The sequence below is a fragment of the Musca domestica genome, unplaced genomic scaffold (assembly GCF_030504385.1).
Source record: "Musca domestica strain aabys unplaced genomic scaffold, Musca_domestica.polishedcontigs.V.1.1 15, whole genome shotgun sequence".
Taxonomy (NCBI): domain Eukaryota; kingdom Metazoa; phylum Arthropoda; class Insecta; order Diptera; family Muscidae; genus Musca; species Musca domestica.
In genome coordinates, this window is record NW_026712207.1 from 16,161,296 (window position 1) to 16,189,284 (window position 27,989).

The 27,989-nt window shown below is 33.2% G+C and overlaps 1 protein-coding gene and 1 long non-coding RNA gene across 5 annotated transcripts; one reads left to right on the forward strand and one right to left on the reverse strand.

The window, feature by feature from the left end:
* The first annotated feature begins 1,320 nt into the window (after positions 1 to 1,320).
* Positions 1,321 to 27,915, forward strand: LOC101894218 (putative uncharacterized protein DDB_G0268364). 4 transcript variants are annotated; one of them, XM_005185105.4, is made up of 8 exons: positions 1,321 to 1,472; positions 1,725 to 1,898; positions 11,028 to 11,057; positions 15,776 to 15,973; positions 25,566 to 25,831; positions 25,890 to 26,589; positions 26,644 to 27,151; positions 27,619 to 27,915. In XM_005185105.4, coding segments are annotated over exons 2-8 (1,800 nt in total). In that variant the 5' UTR covers positions 1,321 to 1,472; positions 1,725 to 1,802; the 3' UTR covers positions 27,621 to 27,915. The 4 variants fall into 4 exon arrangements, with proteins under 4 accessions (XP_005185162.2, XP_005185160.2, XP_005185163.2 ...); XM_005185103.4 differs by having other exon boundaries at positions 27,649 to 27,915; XM_005185104.4 differs by having other exon boundaries at positions 1,352 to 1,478; positions 27,649 to 27,915.
* On the reverse strand, positions 16,427 to 21,125 carry LOC131801256 (uncharacterized). The gene is made up of 3 exons (XR_009341753.1): positions 17,461 to 21,125; positions 16,921 to 17,269; positions 16,427 to 16,851 (listed from the first exon to the last, which is right to left on the reverse strand). It is a non-coding gene; the product is annotated as an uncharacterized LOC131801256 (long non-coding RNA).
* Positions 27,916 to 27,989: the final 74 nt, after the last annotated feature.

Consider the following 27,989-nt stretch of genomic DNA (forward strand, 5'->3'; position numbering starts at 1 on the left):
GGAATATTGTATCTGGAGCATTTTGGAAAGCAAGGTTGGCACTAAAAAATACCAAAGTGTCGATCACCTCAAGCAAGCGCTTTGCCGGAAGTGGGCCAAAAAACCGCAGAGCAACATTCAGGCAGCGTGTGACGCTTTCATTGGCCGTTTGCTGGCCAAAATTCGTGCCAAAGGTGACCAATTCGAACAAATCTAAACTCATTCTAAAATTTGATGCTATTTTCGAAATTTTGTGCTTTCATTCAATAAAGTTTAAAAAAATGTAAAAATCATGGCGTTTGACTTTGTTGCAGTTTTTTTATCTCACCCTGTATTTCAAAACTAGAGTTATTGTAGTCGCTTTGTGGAAGTTTGGGAGCTATCTTCGTTTACAGCTAAAATTCTGTAAAATGCGAAGTAAGGTGTTGTATTAAAAAGTGAATATTTTCTGCATACAGCACGAACAAAAAAAAGCGCAAATTGTTTATTTGTCTGAGGAAATTATAACTATAGCTAGCAAGTGAAAACGGTGTTATTAGACCCCACAAAAGCTGGATTGGTCCGAAAAATTGTTTTAAACCTTCAATATACATCAAATTTTGTCGTTACCGTAACATCAAAATGTGATCTTCGATCATATTTCGAGTATAATGAGAACCCGAATTATAAATTTCATTCAAAATTCATCCTGAAATTATTTGCATATGTAAAATCCAGGCGATTTCTATTACCAAACTTGACGTATTCGCAAAGGAATTGATGTTTTAATATTAAATATATACGGCCATAACAACGTTGACATAAAATTTACATTCAAAATTTCAAGCAAAATGAGACTTGGGTGTAAATGGCCGGATTTTGCATTGGTATAGGGGTTGCATTACCGATCCATTTTTAAAACAAACACACTTACACAAAACAACAACTTACTTTTATTTTTTGCTTCACATGACGATCGTGTTTGCCTTTTTTTCGAGTTGTTTGTTTTCATTTTATTTTACGGCTTTTGCTTTATTAACAATTTTCGTCTACTGTATTATTTTTTTCCTCTGTTGCTGTTGATGTCTGATGATTGGGACGGTACTGACAAACAAGTTTGGTAATTGATGGAACAAGGGAGAGGTGCAACAAATGACAGACTACGGGCTTTATTTTTTTTTTCGTTTTTGTACCTATTTCGAGTTGGTTCGGTTGTGCGCTGGCTGAGGTGTTTTCGTAATGGTAGTGTTGGTCGTTCGGTTTGTTGGTTGCTTGGATGAATTGTTTTTGTTTTTTTTTTTTTAAGTTGCTTGCTGGATTGTTTTTGTTTTTCGGTCCACAACACACAGTCATACAAAAAATAATTTTAACAAATCTGTAGAAAAATCTGAAACTCAATGCCCGAGCAATTGCAGACGTAGAGTGGCAGTCGTTGTATTAAGACGTGTTTTGCGGATCCAAAACCACAACCAACCAACCAACCGCTTCCAATCCAAGTTTTTAGTTCAATAATTGTAATTGTATATCTCCAAAACAAAACTAGTTTCATATTTCGTTTTATTTTGCAAACCAGAAACTGAAGTCAAGCTTAAACTGGAGAAATAAATAAATTAAAGAAATAAAAAATCCTTTTACTTTTTATTCGTAACCATTTGCAAAGAAAAGTTTTTCAAATCAGAAGAAAGAACTTGTTTTTTTAATAGAAACTGAAACCGAAGCAGTGATATATTTGTGATTTTTTTTGATAATTTTATTTTTGTTTTTAGTTAAGGATATATAAAGAAAAACATTTAGAAAAGTGTTGCGAAAAAACCTGTGGATATAAGGATATAAGTTACATTTAAATGACCGAAAAGGATACCGCATCAATGACCACCGTCCAAATGAAGGCCGACTACGCCGCTAGCGAGGTTTATAGCACCGCTAGCGAGCCACCACCGGTAAGAATATATATTTTATGAATTATTACCTAAAACTCGTACACAGACACAAATCAATATTTGCAACTAGGTATTATATAGTAGAAGAGACCTGTTCAAAATTGCGTATTTTAGGAATTTCAAATGAATCCTTTATCTGCCCAAGTTAACTCCTTATTCATATTATTAGACACTAAAACGTACACTCTTTTTAGGACATGTTAAAAGGAACTAGATATTTTATGCCGGTATCTAAACTGTGACTCTTTGGAGTACTAAAGATTTCGAAATAGTTTCAAAATTATATAAATATGTTTATTATTAGTCCACTAATTGACATGTTCCCTTTCTAACAGAATTTGTATAAATTTGGCATTTGAGTTTCAGAGATATTCTGTTTTCTGGATATTCGAGTGGTTTAAGCTGCAAATCTCAAAAAAAAAAAAAAACTGATTACAATTTGGTAATTTGTGTTCGCCTTGAAGGAAAATCTGAGCTGTAAAACCGATTCAGATTAAATACACAGGCTTTATATAGCGTTAGTGACCGATTTTAGGTACTTGTGCTCACACTTCCAGCCCAAGTGGATACAACTGGTATTTTAAAATCTTAAAAGGTGGAGCACAATATGGAAAAGAAATCCCCGCTGATTTAGGTTTTGAAATGCCCCCAAATGTTCCTATTTTGAACGTAGAAGTCTCATTTTTTATCCAGACGGTAAAAAATTGGTATTTTGGATTCACAACCGGTAAAAACTACCTTTAGAGGTTTTCAGTATTTACGTGTAACGGATTACACATCGACAATCTATTTGGTTGTAATCCAAGAGGCTATAAAAAAATAGGCACGGCAATATTATCACAGGCATTATTCTATCACAGTCTCTCTCAAATGATATTTGAAGACAATAAATGTCAAATCAGTGACTTAATGCTGTTTACTGACTGGAATAATTAATGAAGGAAAGGAAGAAAATAAAATGCTAATAGATTGTTCTTAAGTCAGTTATTGTTTGTGGGTGAGATAAAAAACTGCAACAAAGTCAAACGCTATAATTTTTAATTTTTTTCTTATTTTTATTGAATGAAAACAAACTGCAGAATAAGTTTAGATTTGTTCGAATTGGTCACCTTTGCCACGAATTATGGCCTTCAAACGGCCAATGAAACCGTCACACGCTGCCCGAATGTAGCTCTGCGGTGATCTTGATATGGTATTTTTTAGTGCCTTGCTTTCCAAAACACTCCAGACACAATAGTTCAACGGATTGGTATCCGGAGATTTCGGTGGCTATTGTGCGCTGGAAATGAAGCGAGAAACCTCATTTTGTAACCATTCTTGGGTGGCGCGTGCTGAGTGCGATGGTGCTGAGTACTGTTGGTATGGTAATGCTCCCTCCAGAATATTTTCGCGATAATATTCGGCATTTATTCTGATGCCACGGCCGATTAATACGAGCGGAGAGAAACCATCGTCTGGTATAGCGGCCCACACAATCACCATGGCCGGCGCTTGAGTTCTGTTGGCCAACCGAAGGTTCACATTTTCAGCTAACCTCTTTGGCAAGTAAACACGATCATTTTTTTTTTTACAAACTGCTGGACGACGAATGTTTTCTCATAGGATAAAACCAAATTCGGCAGTTCACCACTTTCGGTCAAGCGAAGCAACTCTTTAGCTCTTTTGAGTCTATTTTATTTCTGTTGCGATGTAAGTTCTTGCACTTTTTGGAATTTCAATCGCTTTACTCCAAACTCGGAGATTTTTCAACATTTGCCGAATGGAATATTGCGATATGTTCAGCTCACGAGCCATTTTTCAGTCACTGCGACGCGTGTTTCGATCAAGTCGCTTCTTCACTTTTCGAACCATTTCTGTTGATGTTGCTGTTTTCTTCCGTCCATTTCCTTGACGTCGGGCTACGCTATCAGTATCACGGTAACGAGCAATGGTACGAGACACAAAAGATTTATTTACCTTTAAATGCTGGAGTGCTCTAACGATAGCCACTTGTGGTTTTCCAGTCAAATATAAAGAAATCACACTGACACGCTTGAATTCTGGAAAATTGTCACCAAAATGCTTTTGTACGCTTGTAAACAATATAATAATAACAAATTATTCCAGTGACAGGAATAATTCTAACAGCTGTCGAAAAAGTGGCTTAGAAATGACAGCAGTCTGAAGTAGGTTGCAATTGTTTCATCTCAACCTGTACAATCATGACAGAAGAATGAAGGCAGTCGTATCGACACAGCTGCTGGGACAATGAAATGTCAAACGAATTTTGGAATGGAAATTTTCGAATGAATAATTCAATTAAATTCGTTAAAATTGTTGAAAAATACATAACGTAACAACTTCCGATTGGCGTCGTATAAGAAAATATATGAAAATCTACTTATTTCTGAAATAACATTTCAAAATTGTTGATACATTATGTAACCAAGCGTTGATCCATCCACCTGCATTTTTCTACAATGATATGCAATAATAGGCTTTTTTCCTGCAACAATTGCATTTGACTTTCAGTGTGGAAATTTGACAAGTGCGTATAGACGCCGTCAAAATTTTCATTTGGTTGACATTTTACTCGAAAATCGACATGACATTTTCCTGCACAAAAAAAACTAATTGATGAAGAGTTTAAATAGATTAAAAAGTAAAATGTATTTTTATATTTTGTTACGTCTTTCTCATATTTAGCAGCATATATTTCTTCAGAACATTCGATTTTCAAAAGTTGTGTTTTCACTTTAAAACGAGGTACCTACTAAAGTAAATCAATGCTCTTTTGCTTATCTTGCTTTCAAAACTTTAGCCGTCGGCCAAAGTGCCGGTCGGCCAATAACTTCTTCAATTTACATCTAACTAAAAATAATAGTTTTGTATTTTGGTTCTTACTAAAAAAAATTACTTTGATCCAAGTTTCATATAAATAGCCATGCCCTCATGCAATAAAACTATTCAAAATGACCTTTGGAACCGAGTTTTTACTTTCCGTTGTAAGAAAACCTTGAATCTGGGTTACTGGGTTTTGTTTTGCTTTACGCTTTGTTGCTTAAAACGAAATATTTTTTATGTCGGATTCTCAGCTCAGTCTTTGATTGCATACAACCCGACTCTTAAATAACTAGTCAGTCATTCAGTCAGTAATTTAGTCAGTACATACATATGCACATAAAGCGATTTGATAGATGTAAAAACAGAATGATGTTTCTTCTGCATCGTTTCCAAGTCTCTTTTTTTCGATTTTCCTCAAACTCGTGTGGATGTTTTCAAAAAGAGCTGCGTGCCAGTTTCAAAGTTTTCTTCTTCCATTAAAAATGGAAAACAAAAAAAAAAAAAATGCCATGGTCATTTAATGCTTGGAAAATGAGTTTGTTAATTTTTTTTTTCATTTTCATTATAAATACACAGTCGGTCTTAAGAACTCTTCAAGATATCGAGGTGATTCTGAGAAACTAGTCACGTTTAATAAAATTGTATGGCGAATGATCAGTATTTTTGTTTGATGCATTAAAATATACTTATAATTTTGCATTTTTTAATTGGCATCCTAATACCAATTTTTGATAGATTTTTTTTTAAGTTCTTGAAAAAAAATCCTGCGAAAAGAAACAAATATATTGAAAGTACTTCTGGCAAAAGGTACCGCAGAATTTATTAAATTTCGTTTTTCGAAACCTATAGGAAACACATTTATTAACATCAATTCAATTCATATAGAAATTAATGATATGAATTGCATTCCCTATTTGTAATGGAGAGAATAAAAAAAACATATCATCTAAAAAACTGAAACAATAGTAAACAAATGAAAATAATATTTAGCAATCTTAAACAATGAAATGTATTGTAATATTTTACAATTTCATTACAACGTAAATCTAAATGTTGAACCTTTAATAAGATAAAGAAGACACTTTGTTTGTTTAATGAGTTCACCTGATGATGAATTAGTTGCAACAATTTATACATTTACTGAGTAACAGCGTAATATACACAATGTTAAAGCTATTCCATGAGCCTTGACCGCTCTATATGAGCCAAATAAATTGTGTCAAAAGATTAAAACTGTTGTTGTAGGTTGTTGGAAACAATCACTTACAACATTTATTTTGAGCAAGTGTGTCTGGTAAACGCCATAATTTTTACATTTTTTTTTAATTTTATTGAATGAAAGCAAAAAATGTCGGAAACAGCATCAAATTTAAAAAAAAAAACTTTAGATTTGTTCGAATTGGTCACCTTTGACACGAATTATGGCCTTCAAACGGCCCATGAAACCGTCACACGCTGCCCAAATGTTGCTCTGCGATTTTTTGGCCAATTCTCGGCGAAGCGTTTGCTTGAGGTGAGGGAAACTTTGGTATTTTTTAGTGCCAACCTGGCTTTCCAAAATACTCCAGACACGATAGTCCAACGGATTGGTATCTGGGGATTTTGGTGGCCATTGTGCGCTGGAATTGAAGCGAGGAACCTCATTTTGTAACCATTCTTGGGTGGCGCGTGCTGAGTGCGATGGTGCTGAGTCCTGTTGGAAAGTCCAAGTCTGCTGCCAAAATGTTTGCGTGCCCAAGGTTTTAGTACATCCTTCAGAATATTTTCGCGATATTATTTGGCATTTATTCTGATGCCACGGTCGATTAATACGAGTGGAGAGCGACCATATGCTATTATGGCGGCCCACACCATCACCATTGCCCAAGGTGCACATTATCAGCTGACCGCTTTGGCAAGTAAACACGACCATTTTGTTTGTTTACAAATTGCTGGACAACGAATGTTTTCTCATCGGAGAAAGCCAAAATCGGCTTAAAATCGGCCAAAGCTTAACATTTGTTAACTTTACGTTCTACACTGAGCATATAGGCTTCGTGAAACAAAATATCCTCCATCCCATTTTAAACAAAGAACAAAAGAGGTCTTATTTTCAAAATGTTTAAAACTAAACCTATTAATATTTGAAATAAATTGCCGAAATATATTTCTATATTTGTACATATGTGCATATGTATGTGCACATAATACATACATACTATCATTAACACGATTATTCTCGAATAAAAATCTTTATAATGTTCTGAAGCAAAAAAAAAACCTGCAGATTGATGCTAAATAAAATGCAATCTCAGATAAAACTAGCTTTGAGACAAAAACAGACAACCAATGACGGAACGTGACATTTTCTTTAATTAAGTTAATAAAAACCTGCAAAAAGCACAACGCATACCCCAAAAACGATTTGGTAACAATTTGAAATTGTCGGCGAAATGTATCCAAATGTGATCTCTAAGAGGAACTTTTACGTTAACAAGTGTCAAAAATATAATTTTTCAACGGTACGTATATATATGTGCAGCTTACAGTCATTGGGGCTTCAACATGATTTGCATTTCAATGATATTTAATGGGAAACGTTGTGTACTGTAAATGTACACATAAGACCTCACAAAGATAAATGGTAAGCACAGATAGGCCATCACCGGTTCAGCGAATGCGAATTTAGCAACATCATCTTTCTAATGACTGGAGTGCCTTCGTATGCTTGTCTGACTTATGAACAGAAAAAAAGCAACAACAGTTGTCGGAAAAGTAATGTTGTTGATGATGACGATAAAACAATCACCTGTTTTGGCAAAAATTATTATTATTTTTTATAAAGCTAATGGTACAGGGAACCCATGCCATGTGAGCTGTACTGGTAAATCCAAACAACAACAACAAAAACACGTTGCCATAACTAAAATGTAAATTTTGTTAAATTGCATTGGACGACGACCACGACGCCGACGTCAATGACGCCGAAGATACCGACAATGTGCCCATTGCAAGCAACGTTTTATGATTACGACCAGATAAGAGTACTTAAATATGCGCAACAAATGCAAAAGTCGTTTATTATCGTCGTTTATTATCTAAAAGCTCTTTGCAAATTTGCATGGACTTTGCATTCACAATTCGTTTCAATTTCAGTGGCTGCAATCCGTTCGTCTTTGGCTTGTCTGCGAATCCGGTCAAAAATGGATGACGCATGTTATTTTGCCGCTATGGCGGACTATAATCTTGCGACATCGAAAGTCATAGGCCTAAAATAGTAGTTCCACAAGGCAATGCTGCAGGCGGATGGTGGATATTAATTAACAGAAAAGACTCAAATGCAAAGTGTAAATATACGTGTCTCTTTTTCTCATAAGAGAATTAATTGTTGTTTTTATCACTCATGGGTGTCATCACTTCTATTTTGGCCACCTTTCCATTTTAATGGAAATACACGGAGAAAAACAAGATTATTACTCGCGACAGTAGTTTGAACATGCTTAAAATAATTTATCGCAATATGTTATATGAGCCTTGTTAAATATATAAATTAAATATACAAATCTTGTTTTTAGAGAATTTTAATATCTGTTAGTCGTGGATTTAAATGGAATGTTTAAAATGACTCTCAAAAATATTTTTGTGTATTTTTTAGGATTTGTTGACAATCGATTTTGAAGTATTGTTTTTCCAATGAATATTAATCTGCATCCAAAATATTTTACAATTTGCTATTTCTATTTATTCTTGGCCAAAAAAGCTATCGATATTTTTATACAGGGGTGAGAAAAACTGGAAAAAAGTAAACCGCGATAATTTTTACATTTATCTTAAAATTTTATTGAATGAAAGCAAAAAATTCCGGAAATAGCATCATATAAGTTCAGATTTGAAAATGGTCACCTTTGGCACGAATTTGGTCTTAAAACAGTGCCCGAATGTTGCTCTGCTGCATTTTGCCCCATTCCCGGCGAAGCGCTTGCTTGATGTGATCGACACTTTGGTATTTTTTAGCGCCAACATTGCTTTCCAAATTACTCCAGACACAACAGTCTAACGGATTGCTATCCGGAGATTTTGGTGGCTATTGTGCGCTGGAAATGAAGCGAGGGACCTCATTTTGTAACCATTCTTGAGGCACAAAAGATGTATTCACATTTAAATGCTGGAGTGCTCTAACGATAGCCACTCGTGGTTTTCCTGCCAAATATAAAGAAATCACACTGACACGCTTGAATTCCATCACAAATAACTTTTTTTTCTGGAAAATTCTCACCAAAATGCTTTTGTAGGCTTTTAAACAATATGATGAGCTCTCACTGGAATAATTTTAACAGCTGTCGGACAAGTGGCTTAGAAATGACAGCATTCTGAAGCTGGTTGCAGTTTTTTCATTGACAATCATATTCAGTGGAAAGTCTTCAATTAAAAAAAACAATGTTTTTTTATGAAAATTAGAAGGAAGTCCCAAAAAAGCTGTCGAAAAACAAAATTAATATGTTTATATTTATTTCAACCGGATTTTAAACTATATCCTTTCTTTACAAAATATGACTCTAGGTTATGTACATTTTCAAAAAATCGTTTTCTAATTGGATCAGTGTTAAAAAATAAATTATAATTTATTTGTCCCAATTTAATATTTGAATTTCTCCCAGTGCAAATTATTTTAAATATTCATGACGTGTTGAATAGCTACTGGTCATCATTCCATTATTTGTTGGTATATGAAGCACACACACGTCTTTTGTTATTCTCATATTTTTTTGACCACATAGCGTGTTATTTGTATCATATTCACAAAAATACTTTAAATATGGCATACCATTAATAAAATTGAAATCAATCAGTTCCGGCAGCCGACTGCCATTGTGGACTTAATGCGCCATTAACATTTCAAAATATTGTTTTCGAACATAAGCTACCAAAAAATGAATTGAACTCCAAAAATATAAGCCTGCAATTATAGGTAATTAAAAAAGTACGATTAATATTTTCAAGAAACAACACGTTCAATTCTCTATTAATTGTTTGGGAAAGTCACGATTCTGATTTTTTTTGCAACGAAAATGTGAAAAAATTTCCAATTGACATTTTAATTTTTTTTATATTATTCCACAAATATATTTAAATTTTGTTTTTTTTTTTTCTTGAATCTTATGCTAAATTGATTAACAATGTTTTCATGGCATAAGATTTAAATATGCAAATTCATTTTAATGTAACATTTTTTATTTTATAATTTATTCCATTACATATTGGGGGTTTCCCAACGCAATTCTTGCCAGGCGTTTTAAGAATTGACAGTGGGTTCTCTTTGTGCATTTATCTTGGTTGTAAAATATTTTTTTTTCTTTGTCTGCTAAATAGGAAATTAATTCGGTGTTCATTTGAACATTTGCTCGTTGTTTTTTTATTTGCAATTACTTTATTAAATTTATTACACTAGAAGTTGTAGTTTAACCTGTTTCTTTTAACTGAGCATTGATTTGCATTACGTATTTGAATGTTTGTCAGAAGGCACAGAGCGCCTCGTAATTGAGTTCGATGTATACAATGGTATGTTGAATATTTAAATATTCGTTGGACGTTAAGGCCACTGGCTGGTTGCAATAAAATCAAACTTAATTCACAATAAACAAATATATTTCCTTGCTATTTTATTGACAAGATATGGGCTGACGACTTCAGGCTTGTTTTAGTCATCAAAAATTAAAAAACATAACAAGTCAGACCTCATCAGAAGATAAATTAACATATATAAAACATATGGAATTAGAAGTTCACTAAATCAATGCCTTAAACTGAAATTGGATTAGGTTCTTTGAAATGCAACACATTTTATTGTTTATCGACGTTACATTAGAAATCACTTTGACTGTGGAGATTTGATACGGAGACCTAAGAAAATACAGTATTTGTACACAACAATTTTATTTAAATGCACTACCTTAATTTTATGTTAAATATGTCAACAATTGGACACACTTTAATGTATATATAATTTTTAATGCATTATATATTTCTAAAACGATTTCTACTTTTCTCTTTTTTATATTCTTTTTTACAAATATCTACACCCAAATATTTGTGTGTTTGTTGGCAAATAATTTGTTGTACCATCACCACCCGCCTCTCATAAATCCATTTATCCACCAAAACTCCTATCCTACACACCAATCAACCAACCAACCAACCGCAACGTGATGGTATATTGGAATCTCCCTTCACTTGTGGCAAAACCGACCATTGAACCAACCAACCAAACAACCAACCAATCCAACAAACATTTGAATTGCCCTCAAAATCACAATCAAACAATTGCAGCTGGGATTTTTTAATTTTAATCCTCCACAGGTTTGTTGCTTAAGTCTTTCGTTCAGTTCACTCGTTCAGCACCAAACAAACAAAAAAAACAACTCATTTTCATATTTGTGTCTTGTGTTACTTCTTCTCTTGTATTGGCTGTCTCTTTCTATGTGGCTTCTCATTTCCATTTTTCTTGCACAAATAATAAATTCAACTTTCGCAATTGCACCTTTGTTTCACCCAGACAGCAGCACTACACCTTATGAAGACAAAAAGTAATATATAATTAAAATGTCATTTTTTTATCTTCATTTTCTTTCTTTCTTTCTTCTTTATTTTATTTTGGCAAAATAATACTTTGAGACTAAACCCTACGTAGCTAGATGTTGTGTTGTTTTCCAAAAACCTTTGAACAATGCATTATTCAGTGTTGTAGCAGACAATTAGTTGCTGTAGAAACAAAACAAAAAACCTACTATAATTTACTAATGATGCCTTGGTGTAACCATTAAGTAGTTGATAGAAAAAAGTAATAAAAAATTAACTTAATAATGAGAAAGGTTATAAAACAAATGATTATGAAGATGGCTTTAGACATTCACTTTTTTTGTTGATGTGGGTATTACCAAAGCCGGCCTCACACAAAAACTATGGAGATGTCGTGAAACAATATTCATAATTAATTACAGATTACTTTGTGTGTGTGTGTGTATTTGCACATGTTAATTAATTTTAATATAAACAACACAAAAAAACACACACGTAAAGCAATTATATAGCTTGAATGTGGCTTTGCGTTGGCATTATATCGTCTTGGCAATATCGAAAAAGTTTTTTATTTTCACACCCTTTTTTAAAGCCGGCAATTTAAAGCAATTGTTTTGTTTTGCTTCATAAGTGTATTCATTATTTGGTAAATATCGCCCAAAAAGCAAACATTTTTAGTTAGCTAAGCTGTCAATAATAAAGCGAGGAATGAATATGTTAATTTTTCTAACCTTAACTGGGAGTGCCAAAAAATATTTTCTTATGATACATTAACAAATAGCCATGTATTTACAAATTCTATGGGAAATCTGTTAACAAATTTTGTCAATAATCGGAGGAATACTTTAATTTATTTCCTTAAATTACGAAACAATTACCGGAGTAGATTTTATTGTTTCAGAATTCAGATTTCAGCGTTTGCCTCTTAGTTTTTAAAGCACGTTTTAGTTTGCATTTTTTATACCCTCCACCATAGTATAGAGAGTATATTAAGTTTGTCATTCCGTTTGTAACACCTCGATATATACATTTTAGACACCACAAAGTATATATATATTCTTGATCAACTTAAAATTCTATGTCGATTTAGCGATGTCCGTCCGTCTATCCATTTGTGGAGATCATTCTAGCTTCCGAACGAAATGAAGTAGATTGATAAAATTTTACTCAAATGTATATTATGTCTGCAGGACTTTTGGTAGGTCCACGTTTTGGTATAGCCCCTATATAACGGTACCTCCCGATATTCGGTATTTTGATGATTTTAGCGACATTTTTCACCGGAATTGTTACATATTTGGTATTTGGTGTTCGTAATAGATGTTACAGCCTATGACAGGAGATTGTCTGTGCAGGTCTTCGTCTTCGTATAGCCCCCATATAACGGTACCTCCCGATATTCGGTATTTTGATAATTTTAGCTATATTATTCACCGATTTTTTTTAAGTTTCGCATTTGAATATTGTAATGGCTTATGACAAAAATTGCGTATACAGGTCCATGTCGTCGTATATGCCCTAATATAACAGATACATTCGGTAGTTTTAAAAATTTAACAGAATTTTTAACGGATTTTTTTGTTTTTGGGAATTGCCAAATTCATTCCAAATGGTGGAGGGTATTCAAAGTTCTTTCCGGCCGAACTTACTGCTTTTTTACTTGTTATTCTTAAAGTTCGAGTATAAAAGTTCTCTGTCTTAAAGTGCATCGAAATAAAAGTGTACAGATTATTAAAATCATATTTTAAATATTTAAAAGGGTTTAAACATACTTTTAGAAGTTATTTGTCTGCAATATGGCCATTCTAAGGTTTTACTAAATATATTTGTTGTGTATTGTCTTTAGACTAATCATTATTTCAAATTCTAGATTCATTTATACACTACTGATTGATTCAGAATGAATAATGAAGAAGCTTAGTTTAAAAATTTATTATAATGATAACACTTCATATAGAGCATGACTCTTTACGAGTAAAAAGTCCGCTTTATTCCAAGAAAATATAAAACTTAATTCCATCGAATATTTATGGCACAAACAAATTATATGTCGACCATAAAAACAGCTATTACACAAAATACAACGCAATTTGTCATCCCCCCGTGATGGCACAGCACTTTGAGATAAAACACTTTAAGCCGATACTTAATTGCTTGCTGTTCGTACCATTAATTTGCGAGCGTTAATTCAATTAAGAAACAAAAGTATTCGCAAAAAAAGTCTTAACAACATTTAAAATTTTTTCAATGCTTTATTATTGTTGCACAAACAAAAACCTTCCAACTTCATTTGAATGGAATAAATATTGAATTGTGAACTTGAAATTCGAGTATACAAACAGATGAGGCCATCATATTTATGGCGTGGTAAACAAATGTTCCAATTTCACAATGACTCAGTTTTTTTTTTTATTTAAATTGAAAAAATGCAATTTATACAGAAAGTTGGAATCGGAGAAAAAAACACCATATGAAATGGGAGAAAGTAATATGTGTAGCATTGAGTTCACAGCGTAAACGGAATTAAAAAAAAATTGCGTCAATAACAATATTTACAGCTTATGTATGAATGGAAGTTTCTTTAGGGAACTCAGCTTTATCGTTACAAGCACTTGATCAGTTATATGAGAGATTTCTACCAAAAAATTGTCATGACAGTTTTCACGCTCTGACACCAAACACTACGAAAAGCAAGAACTAGAGGAAAAAACACAAACATTTTGTTGTGAACTTGTATTTTACTTTTTATCATTATTACAATCAGTGTGACCGTTGTGCCACTAAAGTATCAATTTTGCGACTTTTTTAGGCTTTGATACCGTTGTGCCACTTTTTTATTTTGATCCTAAATGAGCCACTTTTTTGAATTTTTGTGCTACTTTTTTATACATTGTGCCACGTTTTTTAACTACATATATATACGTATATATATTCTTGATCAGCGTAAAATTCTAAGACGATTTAGCCCTGTCCGTCTGTTGTAATCACGCTACAGTCAACACGAATTAAGACAGAAAGTTAAAATTTTGTAGAGATCCCTCTTTTGCCTACAGGTAGGTCAAGTTCGAAGATGGGCTATATCGGTCCACGATATCATATAGCCCCATATAAAGGTACCCCACGATATCCGGTATTTTGATGATTTTAGCCACATTTTCCAATGGAATAGTCTGAAAATCCACACGAGGAGTTTTTTGTGAGCATTTTACTCCCTGAAAGTGAATTGTCTATATAGGTCCACATCTTCGTATAGCCCCCATATAACGGTACCCCCGATTTTCGGTATTTTGATGATTTTAGCGACATTATTCACCGGAATAGTTTCAAATTTTGTATTTAAAGTTCGTAATGGTTACTACATCCAATGCCAGAAAATTGCCTGCGCAGGCTTATGACAAAAGTTGCGTATGCAGGTCCACGTCGTCGTTTTGACCCTAATATACGGCTTCATTCGGTATTTTTAAGATTTTAACAGAATTTTTAATGGATTTTAAATTTTTGAAAATTGCTAAATTCGTTTTAAATGGTGGAGGGTATTCGAAGTTCGGCCCGGTCGAACTTACAGCTTACATATAGATGAATTTGTTGTTTTGTTCTAAACTGTTATTTTTTTAAATAAAATGTGAAATAAATTGTGCCACTTTCTGTGCCACCATTTAAAATTATATGTGGCACTTTTTTCAAGAAATGATACTTTTGGTGACACTTTTTGAAATTTCCAGCGGTCACACTGATTACAATTGTTAGATGTCTAAAAACAACAAAATTTTCAACATTTCTCTCTATCTCTCTCTCTCTCTCTCTCTCTCTCTCTTAAATTAAAAAGTTGTTGTCAATTTCTTTCAATTAAGAGTTCTCTCTTTACATCAAGGGCGGGCAAAGAGTGGCACTTTTATGTTCTCCCAATTTGGTTTCTCTTTCATTACATTGTTTTTCAATGGTTCTGCTTTTTCCTGGCCCTGTAAAATATGCCTCATGACACAATTTTGTGTTTATACCATGATATATGCCCGATTTCTCATTTCACCATCCCAGCTTTAAGGGAATAAACGAAAAACAAAAACATATATCTGTATACGGACAATTTATGAACCAAATTTTTATCTGATTGCACAAAACTTATAAATTTACATAAACTACGTGACGGCCCCCAGAAAAATAACGGAAAAGATTGTACATTGTAAAATGTTAAGTGAATGTGTCAATGTGTGGGTGGTAGTGAGAGAAGTGCACCTATGTGAATGATATCACAATGGAGAAAGTATAAAATTCAAAAAGGCCATATCACAAGACTAGAGGTGAGGGCAAAGTTGTGGGATTTGTAAGTGAAATACATTCTATTATTTGTTGTTGGGAAAGACAAAGAGGCAGATGTAGTTGTAATTTGTTTACTAAATAAGTGTAGTTGTTGTCTTTGTAACTTAATTGTATGGTTGTAATGCATATTATTAACATCTGTAGCTTGCTAACAAATTATTTTTATTGTTTTCCATTTTTAGGCTTACAAACGCCAATCGAATTCAGTGAAAATTGCCAAAATCACTGCATTCACCATCATTGTGTCTTCCTTCATTTTGGGCGCCTTCATTTTGGCTTCGTCCTATTTGCAAGCCAAGGCATCATGCGATCAAGTACAGGCACTTGATTCGGTTTTGGAAAAGGAATTGATGTTGGAAACATTGCAGCAAGTCAATAAGGTAATACGAAATTATTTAAATAGCCACCTTTTTTTGAAGAATGTCGAATAAAAAAAACAATTGAGAATTGTGTAAATTCCCCTAATTAGTATAATTTCACATGTCAGTATAAAACAATAATTAAAAAGTCTAAATTAATTCTCGACAATGTGACTTTTGAACTTTTTATTCAGGTTTTGTAGCTAGAAGCAGTGGAAAAAACAAAATCAACAGCTGCCTGAATAATTATTGGACTTTTACCTAATTTGCACTAGGATAGAAATTGAATAATAAATTAAATTTGCTTTAGAGATTCGAATAAATTTTACAAATTTTTAATACTGATACTCCTGCCAAAAATGTAAAAAGTAAAAAAAATGATAAGAAATATACATTTTAGGAATATATAAAGAAAGAATTATTTTAGTTTTGTTAGCATCACCAAAAAATTATTACATAAATATTATTGTCGGACAGAACCAGCTTTTACTTATTGGAATGTCATATACAATTTATTATTTTAAAATAGATTGCAATTATTTCTAATGAAAATGTTTTTTTTTAGTAGTGCAAAAACAAAAAAAGAAATGGAAGGCGGTCTTCTCTGCCTGAGCTACCAATTCTCACCAGTTTCCTATTTTCTTTGCTAATAATTAAACATTGATTTTATTTTTAAAGACTGCCTAAAAATCTAAATCAAATAGTTAGGGCTTCTTTGAGAATTTCTTGATTGACTTCAACAAATCTGTTCAATGTTTTATTACCTCTTATTCTCAGAGACAAATTATTTAGTATCAAAGATAAAAAAGTGTTTACAAATCGAATCATCATCAACATTTTCTCGGAGTTTTTAAGAACATTAATGTCCATACATTCATGATGAGCAATTAAATGGTAATCTAAAACCACAAAAAATGATTTAAAGTTAATTTTAACAGCAACAACAAAAACCACAATACAAATTATACCAAAGAATACTTAAATAACGATTAGTTTCACAATAGATGAATTGCAGAGACAAACATTTAACCATCACAGCAAATTGTCCGCACGTTTCATTGGTTGGTGGTCCGGTTTGGTCCGGTCCGTACCATGGCACTGATTAGTACTGTTGATGTTGTTGTAGTTGTTTTCATTTTATATCTGGCATTTTTTATCGTCAAGGTTCATCATAATTTGTTGTTGATTTCCAGCAACTGAAAATTGCAAGCTATTTTGTTGCTCCATGGAAACAATGGATTTTCCGCATGCAAATCATTTTGCCGACACAGTACAAAGCAAGACGAAAATATTCATAGCTCCTCATCTAATCGTTTACTTTGATAAATTGCAAAAAAAAAAAAAAAAAAAACAAAAAATCTTTCATAATTATTAAGTATTGTTTGAAGTTTTTCACATTTCCTTCCATTCAAAACAAGTATTGGACACGCGAAAAGTTTTTGTGATTTTTTTTTGAATTACCACAACATCATTATCATTATTGTGTCCGATCAGATGTCCGTAATTACCTCATAATATTGGTCTATTGTTTTTGTTGTTGTCTTTTTTTTGTCATAAATGACCGGGTATTAAACGAAATTAATTTCATGCTTTATTAGTTTCTATTTTTCACAAAACAAAAAATGGAAAAGCCCCAGCATTAACTTCACTAAATGGTCTATAGACTATAATTATTGTGACAGCCAGAGATATATCTATTTATGGAGAGTTAAGAGAGGGTATTGTACACTCAAGCCGACCTCCTCAGGCCATTAAGCGAAAGTTAAATGGCGACTGATGTAAATGAACTTTCGTTCAATAGATTAGAATGTGAAATGATTGACGGGGGGAGGGAGGAGGGCTAAGCAGGCAATGCATTCATTACAGGTTGTGTAATGCATCATGTGACATTTGCCGGTTAAGGTTCGTTGATGATGTCAGTTAGCGTGACAATATTAAGTTATCGATCACATTGTAAACAGAAACGGTTATTGCAGATTTACAAAGTTTTCACAACTTTGAAGTGATTACAAAGTCTGAAACGATTTTTTGAAGTATTACTTCTGTTTAAAAATGCGATAGCCATTTTCCACATTATATATGACATATCTGATGAAAACTAGGGAGCTCTTCCACGCAAAACAAAAGCCTTAAGAGAAAACTCTATATAAAACTCCCACTCTTCGAGTAATCCCTCCACAAAGATAACGAGGAAATCTGTGCTCTGTTTGGTACTGACATTTGGTACTGCCCACTTCATTAAGTACCTCTCCCACAAAGGGTCAAGAATTTGAATAATTATAACTCTTAAAAAATGTGATATAAGTATCCGATTGTCTTCAAATTACTCACATCACAATACTTTTGTTAACCTAAGGTCTGGTGTGAAGATGGAATATATCGATCCATTCCTTCTGGTACCCCCCCCCCCCCCCAAGGTTAAACATTTTGAATACCCATAAAGCTCATAAAACGAGAAATTAACATCTGATTCCATTCACATCTAAATATATCTATCGGGACAAGATCTGTTATAAATATGGTAGAGATTGGACCATTCCTTCTGGTACCTCCCACACAAAGGGTCAAAGATTTGAATAACCAAAACGATCATAAAATTCAAAATAAGCATCCGGTTCCCTTCATATTCCACACATCGCAACATTATCGATAACACGAGATCTGTTTTGACACTTGGCACATCTTCATATTTCTATCAGCACAAGATCTGTACAGGTCGTACCATTCCTTCTGGTACCTCCCACTCAAAGGATCAAAGTGTTGAATAACCAAAACTATCATAAAATTCGAAATAAGCATCCATAAGGGTAATATAATAAGTAAATATATATTTAACATAGCCATTAGCCGTATTTATAATACGGAATTTAAGTACTCGGAACTGGTGATTCTAATCGACAACACTGCTATCTTAGCCAAAGACGTTTCGTCTGGATATCAATGATACATAACTATTTTCTCGGATTCATCTCTTACTTAACACTTGTGAGTTTGAAATATATTATCCAACTATTGTTGAGTTTTAATTTTTGTGGAGAGAGGAAGATATGTGACATCATCTAAACGCCCACATAATTTCAGCAACACACAGGAAGGCATAAACCACTACAATCGCATTTATTGATGCGATACGGTTCATGACAATTGGCAAAAAAAAAAAAAACGAAAAAAATCGTTTCATAAAATCAACTAGCCACAAAAACTAAAATGGACACATCTATGGATGTCTGTGCATTTTCCACAAATCTAGAGCCATAAATTAAATGCTAAAACCTATTCTCTTATATATGTATGTATGTATGTATGTACATACCAACAGAAATGCATGGCTGAGATCAGTATCCGTTTGTATGTTTGTTTGATGCTTGTTTTTTGTTTTCGTTGCATTGAAATGCAACCGAAGGTAACTTAACTAGCAACAATTGCATGCATTGTAAATACCAATAGGAACAACAACAGCAACACAGCAGCAGCAGCAGTAGTAATAATGAAATCAATGAAGCAAATTTCCATAAAACATGCAACAATTGATTTCAACAATAAACCCAATTACAACAACGTGCAAAAAGGTGATGGCGATGGCAGCAGAGATATATAGTCCTCACAGTCTATTATAATGGCAATGCGATTAAATGCAAATTTACATTTAGTGGCATGAACAATATTGTTATTACCCGTTTCTCTTATTATTTATTTCTTCTTTCTTTCATTACATTTCAATTCAAATTCAATTAATCGTGTCTTGCCGCAAAGAAAAGTTCATTTAAATATGAACGATTTTGCCAAGTTGTTTCATGAACTGTCAGGTCCAGTGATAATGATGACGGTGATAAAGTGAAAGCATCTGCAGCCTCTGGTTACAACGATTTCCAAAGAAATAATAAAAAACGACAGAAAAACACATACACACACATATATATACCAAACCGCAACATAACAAATGCCAAAGTTTATGATGTAGGTAAATTACAGCTTTAACCACAAGTTGCCATCTTGCAGTTGGTCCCAAAACTGCAACTCATCTTTCTATATAAGGTGAGAGATGTTGACTGTTCAAGTGGTAGAAATCTGTAAACAGCTGTAGTTCCACAAAAACAAAGAGAAAAAGACAAGAAACAAAAAAACACAAGCAACAACTGAAAACAAAATCGTAAGAAATCCCACAGTGAAAAATGCAATTTCTTGTCGATAGCTTGGTGCATGGCACCATTTGCACTTATTTGCTTTTATTTCTCGGCTTCATTATGTGTGAATTCGTGGAGCCACAAAATGTTCGTACATCGTTGGATGATGTATGTGCTTGATAGAGACTGTTAAGCTGATATTTCCACCAAGTGAAGCCAATTTGAAATTCATAAAACAATACCAGCAGAAATTGTTGCAATGTGGTTGAAAAAGGCTAGATAATGAAATTATTCGCATTTGAAAACAAATGTTCTATATAAAAATATATACTTATACGGTATTCATGACTCTGAAATATATTGAACTTCTTGATAACAAAGCTGTAAGCGACTTCGAAGGTCCGTTCTAGAGTTACTAGAAACAAATGAAGATTTTGGCTTGTGTGTTTTTCTAAGGTTTCGAAAACCACAAAAATTTTAAAAAATCCAATAATATTTTTGATAATTTTCTTGATTTTTCCCTTTGGAATCACTGTACTGTACTATTTACCAATAAATTCCATTTTGTCTGTGTGTTTGTCTAAACAATCGTGTTTGTGTCTTTAGTCTTTCGTTTTCTTTGGCAAACCAGCCAAGCACACATACACTTTGCCACGAATTGACCATGTGTCTGAATTTGTGAGAGTGAATGTTTTTTTTGTTAAATATTTGTTTGTTTTCGTTTATATTTTCATTGTATTTGTTGTTTCTAACTTATTTCTTGAAATCTCTTTGTTGTTATAACAGACATACATAGGTGTGAGTGTGTTAGCCGATAATATTTGTACACTGATGTGTATACATGATGATGATGGTTGTGCACGTATGGGTATGCTATTTCGAAAAGTACTTTTTGTTTCCATGATATTATGTAATAAACCATTTTTTGTCGCCATCATCTATCAACTATCAAAAATGCAAGCACACACATTAGTGTTTTTGCGTTGTTTATTTCTAAAGTGTTTCTACTCACAAATTATCTTTTTTTTGGCCATATTTTATTCTTCTTCTACTACTATTATAATAACTGGTGATTGTGTGTTTTTTATGTCAGGCTAACTATTTGATGTCTCCGGTTTGGAATTTGCCAGATACTATTTGCGTGTTAGAATGTTATATAGATAAGAGTAGTTTGGAAATTCCCTTGTTTGTGGTATATGATTTAATTAGTACGGCTTGATTTTTTAATTTTCTGTTCTTTATTTTGTTTTGTGGCTTAGAATTCATTAGTAGGTCTTTTGACCAGTTTTTTTTTTTTTTTTTTTGTCTGTGTTCATTACTAGTTTGTTCTAATGGAAGATTTTTGTTTTTTCTGCTTCATTCCTTCGAAATCAAAACAAATCTTTTCATATATTAATCAAAATCTCAAAAGAGACGTCAATTAATTTTAATTGCTTTAATAACAATTAAAAAACAAACGACTCGATGATAATTAAATATTTTTTGTTCCACCTCACTACCTATCATATATGGAATCTGTCATGCGTCTCTCATTATGTTTCAAAATAAAAAAATAATAATTATGTTTTTCTGTATAAGCACCAGCTTTTAAAGTACGTCCCGCATAGTGGCTAGTGTCAGCTTTTGTATTTATAAATCCAGAGTATTTTAAAGCCATTCAATTTGGAAAGAATTTCCACTGCCTACCAGAAGACGGAATTTTACAAATCTTATTTATTTTTACAACTATTTCATTTCATTTTTTTTTTTTATTTTTCTACTCTACATTTTTGGAAACTCACCCAAAATCAGTTGTACCGAATTAATTGACCAAACATAGCTGAACTGTACTATAGATTGTTCACCATGTGTTAATTGAAAGCGAGTTTCACAGCTTACCACATAAGGTTTACCAAGGCAGAAGTATTTTTTAGAACAATTTCTAATTTCTATTTTGTGTTATTTTCCATTTCCATTAATACGAGTGTGCTAATGTGTTCTATTTTTATTTACTGGATGTTGTGGTTTCATTTAATTCCATTTTGGTTGTTGTTGTTGGTTTTAACATCCACAAAAAACGGGTAAATGTAATTAGTGGTGACAAGATACCATGACCAGTTTATATTATATTTTGTTTAGTCATGACATTTGTAGTTCCCATTATTCTTGAAATTAATTCAAGAAGCGAGCTTTAAATTGATAACTAATTTTCCATACTTTTTTTAAAGACCAAGCTTTGGATTTATGTGTAATTTTTTGAACTGAGGGAAATTTTGATCATGACTAATAAAACATAATAAAACAAATTTAAAATTCATAATCAAGCTAAATTAAATTTCTTTCTTTTTGAACAAAAAGCCAATGGTTTCCATTAATAAATAATAAAAAAGTCAGAGACATCTATGAATTTTATTTAAATTGTTTATGTTTTTTAATAAATTTGTTTTCCTTTGGTCTGGCCATAACCCAGTTTTGGCCAAATGTTTTAACTTTTTATTTTGTTTTTTAATAATTTAAATGTATGTTAGAAATCACCCAACTATGCTTAATTTAATTTTTTTTTGTTTTCTCATGCCTTGCAAATACCATAGCGTGGCCAACAACAAAAAAGTTATTTGTCTATGCTTCTACAATAAAATAACAACTAACTACAACAACAATAATTAAACGTGATGTATTATTTTTGTTGTACCATTCATCCAAGCCGAGAGTGTTTTAATTAGAGTTGCCATTCTTTGCTTAGTAAAAATGTAGATTGCACTCTTTTGTTTGGCTGGGTTTATTTGTTTATACATCTTTAAGAAGACAAAATCGACTTAACCATAACTAGCAGGACAGGAGCAAAAGAAGAGAATAGATAGCAGTATTTTCACAGAATAAAGTTTATATTTAGGTCAGCTTTTCAGATGTAGCACCCTTTATTAAACGCAATAGAGATTAATAGAGCTTAGCAGCTGAACCTAAAGCCTTATGCCAAGAATATCACTGAACATATCGTACCTGCCCTGAAGCTCTAAAAAATTAAGATCAAAAATAAAAAATCATGTCCACTGATTAAAGTCGGTAATAATTACATTGTTTTGCTTTTTTGGTGGAAAATAACGGAGCGTGAACTGTGAAATCGTAATTTTTAGGTAATTAGTTCAAAACTTGTGTAAACATAAATGTTGAATTGCTTTTTCAGTTTTTTTACAATGCTATGCAGTTCGAGGTAAACAAATTACCTTGATTAAATATCCCTTGAAATAAACTGTTACTAGAGGGATGGGCTAATACTTTCTCTTAAAATATCGCTGCCCATCCATGAAAGTCGTCGTAATAACACACCAAACCTTTTTCTCTTACCCATGTCAGCCGTTGTTTAACATGGGACATTTCTCTCCCATGAAATATCTCTCTCTCTCTCTCTCTCTCTCTTGAGGGATAATTTTATAAATCGATCTAAAATAAAATTGTAAGCATATATAAATAGATTTATATATTTACGAAATAAAGTATATATGCATATAAAATAATTTTTTTTCTTTGAATTTCTATTACTCTTAATTACTTTACAATAACAAATTACTTTATTTCCTTCAATACTACTGCAACATTTTTAAATAAACATAATGCAAGAAAAGCAAATATAATATTATTTCATAATTGAGGTCATTTATACTAAACAAAAGGTAAAAAAATCAATTCACCTTCCATATTTCTTTATGGTGTGAGAAAATTTCACAACTAGTTGTGAAACATTGCGTTAATTCAAATCTCCAAATTTTATAATAACCATCTATAGATTAACAAAGATTTCATATGAAATTCGCCAATAGTGATTAAATAAACAAACAACCATAATATTTATTTATTCAGTATACATTTTTCGGGTTAAATAACACTAACAAATCGGCCACTTTAATGTCAATAAACTTTTGTAGTAAAGCCCCCAATAAACAAACAAAGAGGGAATGTGATGAGAAGTGCGAAAGCAAAAGACAAAACCACAATGGTACCTTCGTTTGGTATTACAGGCAACGCTTGATAAATGTAACTCTTTTCAGTGTGGAATATTGAAACTGAATTTCTCATAAAATCATTTTTTATTATTTATTTACATCATCATTCAAAACGCTTAAAAGCGAAAACATAATGATGTTAGATGAAAGTCTTGGGAATAGGAGTTAACTACTTTAATTTCCAAATCTGGATTGGACTGTAACACAACAAAAATGCCATCAGTTTTATATTTTGGTTGCAAGTCTAAATTTGCGAGTTACGAAAACATGTAACCGTATCTGCACCTATTTTTTTGTGAACAGAAAAACTTGTTTTTCCTGTAACCAAATACGGATAAAGTTGTTGCTAATGAAACAAAAAAATTGGAATGTGAATCATCGATCATCCTCAAAACATTTAAAATTGGTTTTCATATTTTTCATTGGTAAATATGCTGTTTCTTCTTTTGGCTTTCGGAGACAAAGAAAGGAAGTAACCTTATAATGACTGATAACGGCGACATGAATGCATTCCCCCCACACACAAACACACACACACACACACACATCACAATATGGCGTTGCATTTGTGGTTAGCAGGGGTTACGTAGCCAACAACATTAACAACATCTAGCCATCTAACTACAAGTTTCTTACATAACACAAACTTTGTTTTTCAAAGCGTTCGTTTGAGCGTTTGTATGTCTGCTAATAGAGTGGTTTGTTTTGTGGTATTGAGAGTTAACATTAAGCAAATTATTTAAGCATAACTTTAGCATAAAACTTGCAATAGTTAGATGATAGTTGCCGGCAAGTACTCGTCTTCCTCAACCTCCAATGTTACAAGAGACCTACCATATTTTGCTTTATGCATGGCTGATGATTTCGATAAATGATTTCCGCGTTTTATGCGGTGCCTTTCTTTTATTACAAGGAACGCTGATGTCTGATTGACAGACAGACTGTGTGTTGGCGCAAAATGGAAGGGAATTTTATTGACGTTTGCTGTTATGGAAATGCAACGTCGGGGTATAATCTGTTATTAAAAACTCGAATACGATTTCATCATAGACATAATTGTAACTATCGTGATGTAGGTGTACTCCAAGATAGACATTTAATTTGTTTGCATCCTATTTGAAATTATCAATAGTTTTTTAAAAAATAATATCCATATTGTGTCATACCTAATCGTATTGAATCTGGTTTTGGGAAATCATGAAAGGCAATAACCGCAAGCGAAAAAAATTTCGAGTTTTGCCTTGTTAAGGCGAAGATCATATGTTTTATGATTTAAGTGTTTGTTTTCTCTTTCGATCATGTCTATTTTTAAAAATGTCATGAGGAATGTCTCCAGCTAAAATCTAAAGGTACTTACTTGTGGTCTTCCCTGCCTCACCCCTTGGTAACAATGGCATTTTATCACACACTGCTTTTATGAATTTTTTGATTTTCCCGACATATTCACATATGTACATTACATAAATCTATGTTACACTTTTGTCATTTCACGTTTCTCTTTGATTTTAGGAACTTCCAAGAGCTGAAGCTTTATTGGGCCGTGAAAACATCAATGATGATGATATGCAAAATCTCAACAAAATTGAGACTGTCAAGAAGGTGGAAAGCAAACCTGAAAAATCTGCTGCTCCTGCCCCATCTGAGGAAGAATTCAACATGAACAAAGTCAATAGCGACAGTGAAGAAGCTGAGGTTATGCAAAAATATCCCGGTAAAATTCCCTTGGAATTGGACTTAAGCGATTTGGCTGCTGCTTTATTGCAAAACAACAAGAAGTATGCATTTAGACAGCATTGATTTTACAACAATTAATATTTTAAATATCTCCCATAGATCCCGCATGAACTGTGTGGTTGAGCGCAAGCATGCAGAAGAGCTGGTTGATACACCCTCCAAAACTGTTGCCTTGCCTTTCGGCATGAATTTGACCACTGAACCCAAGAAGGCACGTATTACCGGTGAACGCATTTCCATTTTCTGTGAAGGTGGCAACGAAAACAAGGAACAAGACTCTTCCAAGGGTTCGCGCAGTGAAGATGATGAAGACAATACCGATGATGAAATCGAATCTATTCGCCCCATGTTCTTCCCCTACCAACGCGTGCCAATTCCATTTGGACCCATTCCCAATCGTTTTCCCTTGACCCACATGCCACAACGTATGGAACCAATGATGCCACGTCACCAACCTGAACAGTTGCCTGGTTTCTTGCGTCAAATGCCCCCACCACCACCACCATTCCAACAATTGCCAATGCGCCCACCCATGCCTCCACAAGTAATGCAAGCTCCACACCCAGAACCTCAACGTATTTTGCGCATCCAAGTCCATCAGATTCCATTGAGAGAACTGATCCATGTTGCCGATGATGTACCCCAACAAATCCAACCCCAACAAGTACCTCAACAAGCTCCTTTGCCACAACAACCTCAACCTCAGCAACAACAACAACCTCAGCCACAACAAACTCAACCTCAACAAATGCAACAACAGCAGCCACAACCTCAACGTCCCGATATGCCATTCTTCCAAGTAAGTTATTTTAAACATGCCGGAAACAAATTGTAGATTAAATATTTTTTTTAGATCCAGCGTATGCCTTTAGATTTGGCCTTGGAACGTGCTGGTATTACTGCTGAAGATTTGGCCAATATTCAACGTATGACCGAAGATCGCATTAACGAAGAATTCCGTCGTTTGGCCATTGATTCCGAAGAGGAAGACAACAGCAACAGCTCTGAAGATGACGATGAACCCCAAATGGCTGCCAATAACAACAGCGAACAAGAAAAATCTCAACAACAAGAGAGCCAACAATCCGAACAAGATTCTGAACAACAACAACGTCAGGGCCGTATGCAACCCATGCCCATTCAAAGACTCATCTTGCAACCTTTGCCCGAACAACCACGTGATACAATGACACCACCAATGCCCGATCGCCGTATGCCAATCGGTCACCCCGGCTGGGGTCGTAGCTTAGCTCAACCCGTCAGTATTCCCGTGCCAATGATGGATGCTCAAAACGATATGTCTGGTCAGGATGATCAATCGTCTTCCTCGTCGGCAGCTGACGAATCGGAAAGACCACATTGTAAGTATGCAAATGATGAGTTTTTCTGTAAATAAAGAGGAAATAAGAAGTTAAAGCGATTGATAAAGAAGGCAAGTGATAACATCTTAATACTAAATTGCTCCAAAGAGTTCGTAGATTGGTTCTCCCAAAATATATATATTAATGCTAGGTATGAACCAAGACAAAAAAAAAATAAAATAAATAAATAAACATTGAAGAATTTAGTAACTTCATAAAAACAAGTTTTAACTTGATGTTACTCACAAAGCATTTTACACTTCAATTCCTTGAATCCAGAGGATAGCTCTTGACATTTTAGATTGTTTCTTTAGTTAAATACTTTTTAACTAGCCAAATATATTGAAACAAACACGATTTTAAAACATTTGTCCCATTCAAAGCATTTAAAAATAATGTTATTCCTCTAGTAACCTCCACCTTGTTTATGACACTGAAACTTATTAAACTTTTATTTTATTTCTTAGAATTTGTTCTTTTTACATTTTTTCTTACAGTTGTCCACCCACGTTCCGTCTAAGAATCTGATTGTATTAAATCATCTGTGATGTTTCGCTGCTAACTCTAACACAAAAATTGAGTCCATGAATTTCCACCTTATAGAAGAAGCACAAACACGGACACAACGGCAGCTGTATTTTTTATTATTTTTCAACATTTATAAAATTTGTTTCGGTTAACTGTATAAAAAGAATATAAAGCATAATAGTTGGTCCATTCCGATAAATAAATAAATTAAATAAATATATACATGTAAAATTTAATATTTATGTTTTCTTTTACTATGTTGTCGAAACATATTTCTACTTGTATTAAATATGTATGTATGTCTGTTATA

Coding starts and splice junctions, on each gene's coding strand:
- LOC101894218 (XM_005185103.4), top strand. CDS start 1,803: ATGACCGAAAAGGATACCGCATCAATGACCACCGTCCAAATGAAGGCC. Junction 26,590..26,643: donor CCGATATGCCATTCTTCCAA/GTAAGTTATTTT, acceptor TATTTTTTTTAG/ATCCAGCGTATGCCTTTAGA. Junction 27,152..27,648: donor CGAATCGGAAAGACCACATT/GTAAGTATGCAA, acceptor TTTTTCTTACAG/TTGTCCACCCACGTTCCGTC.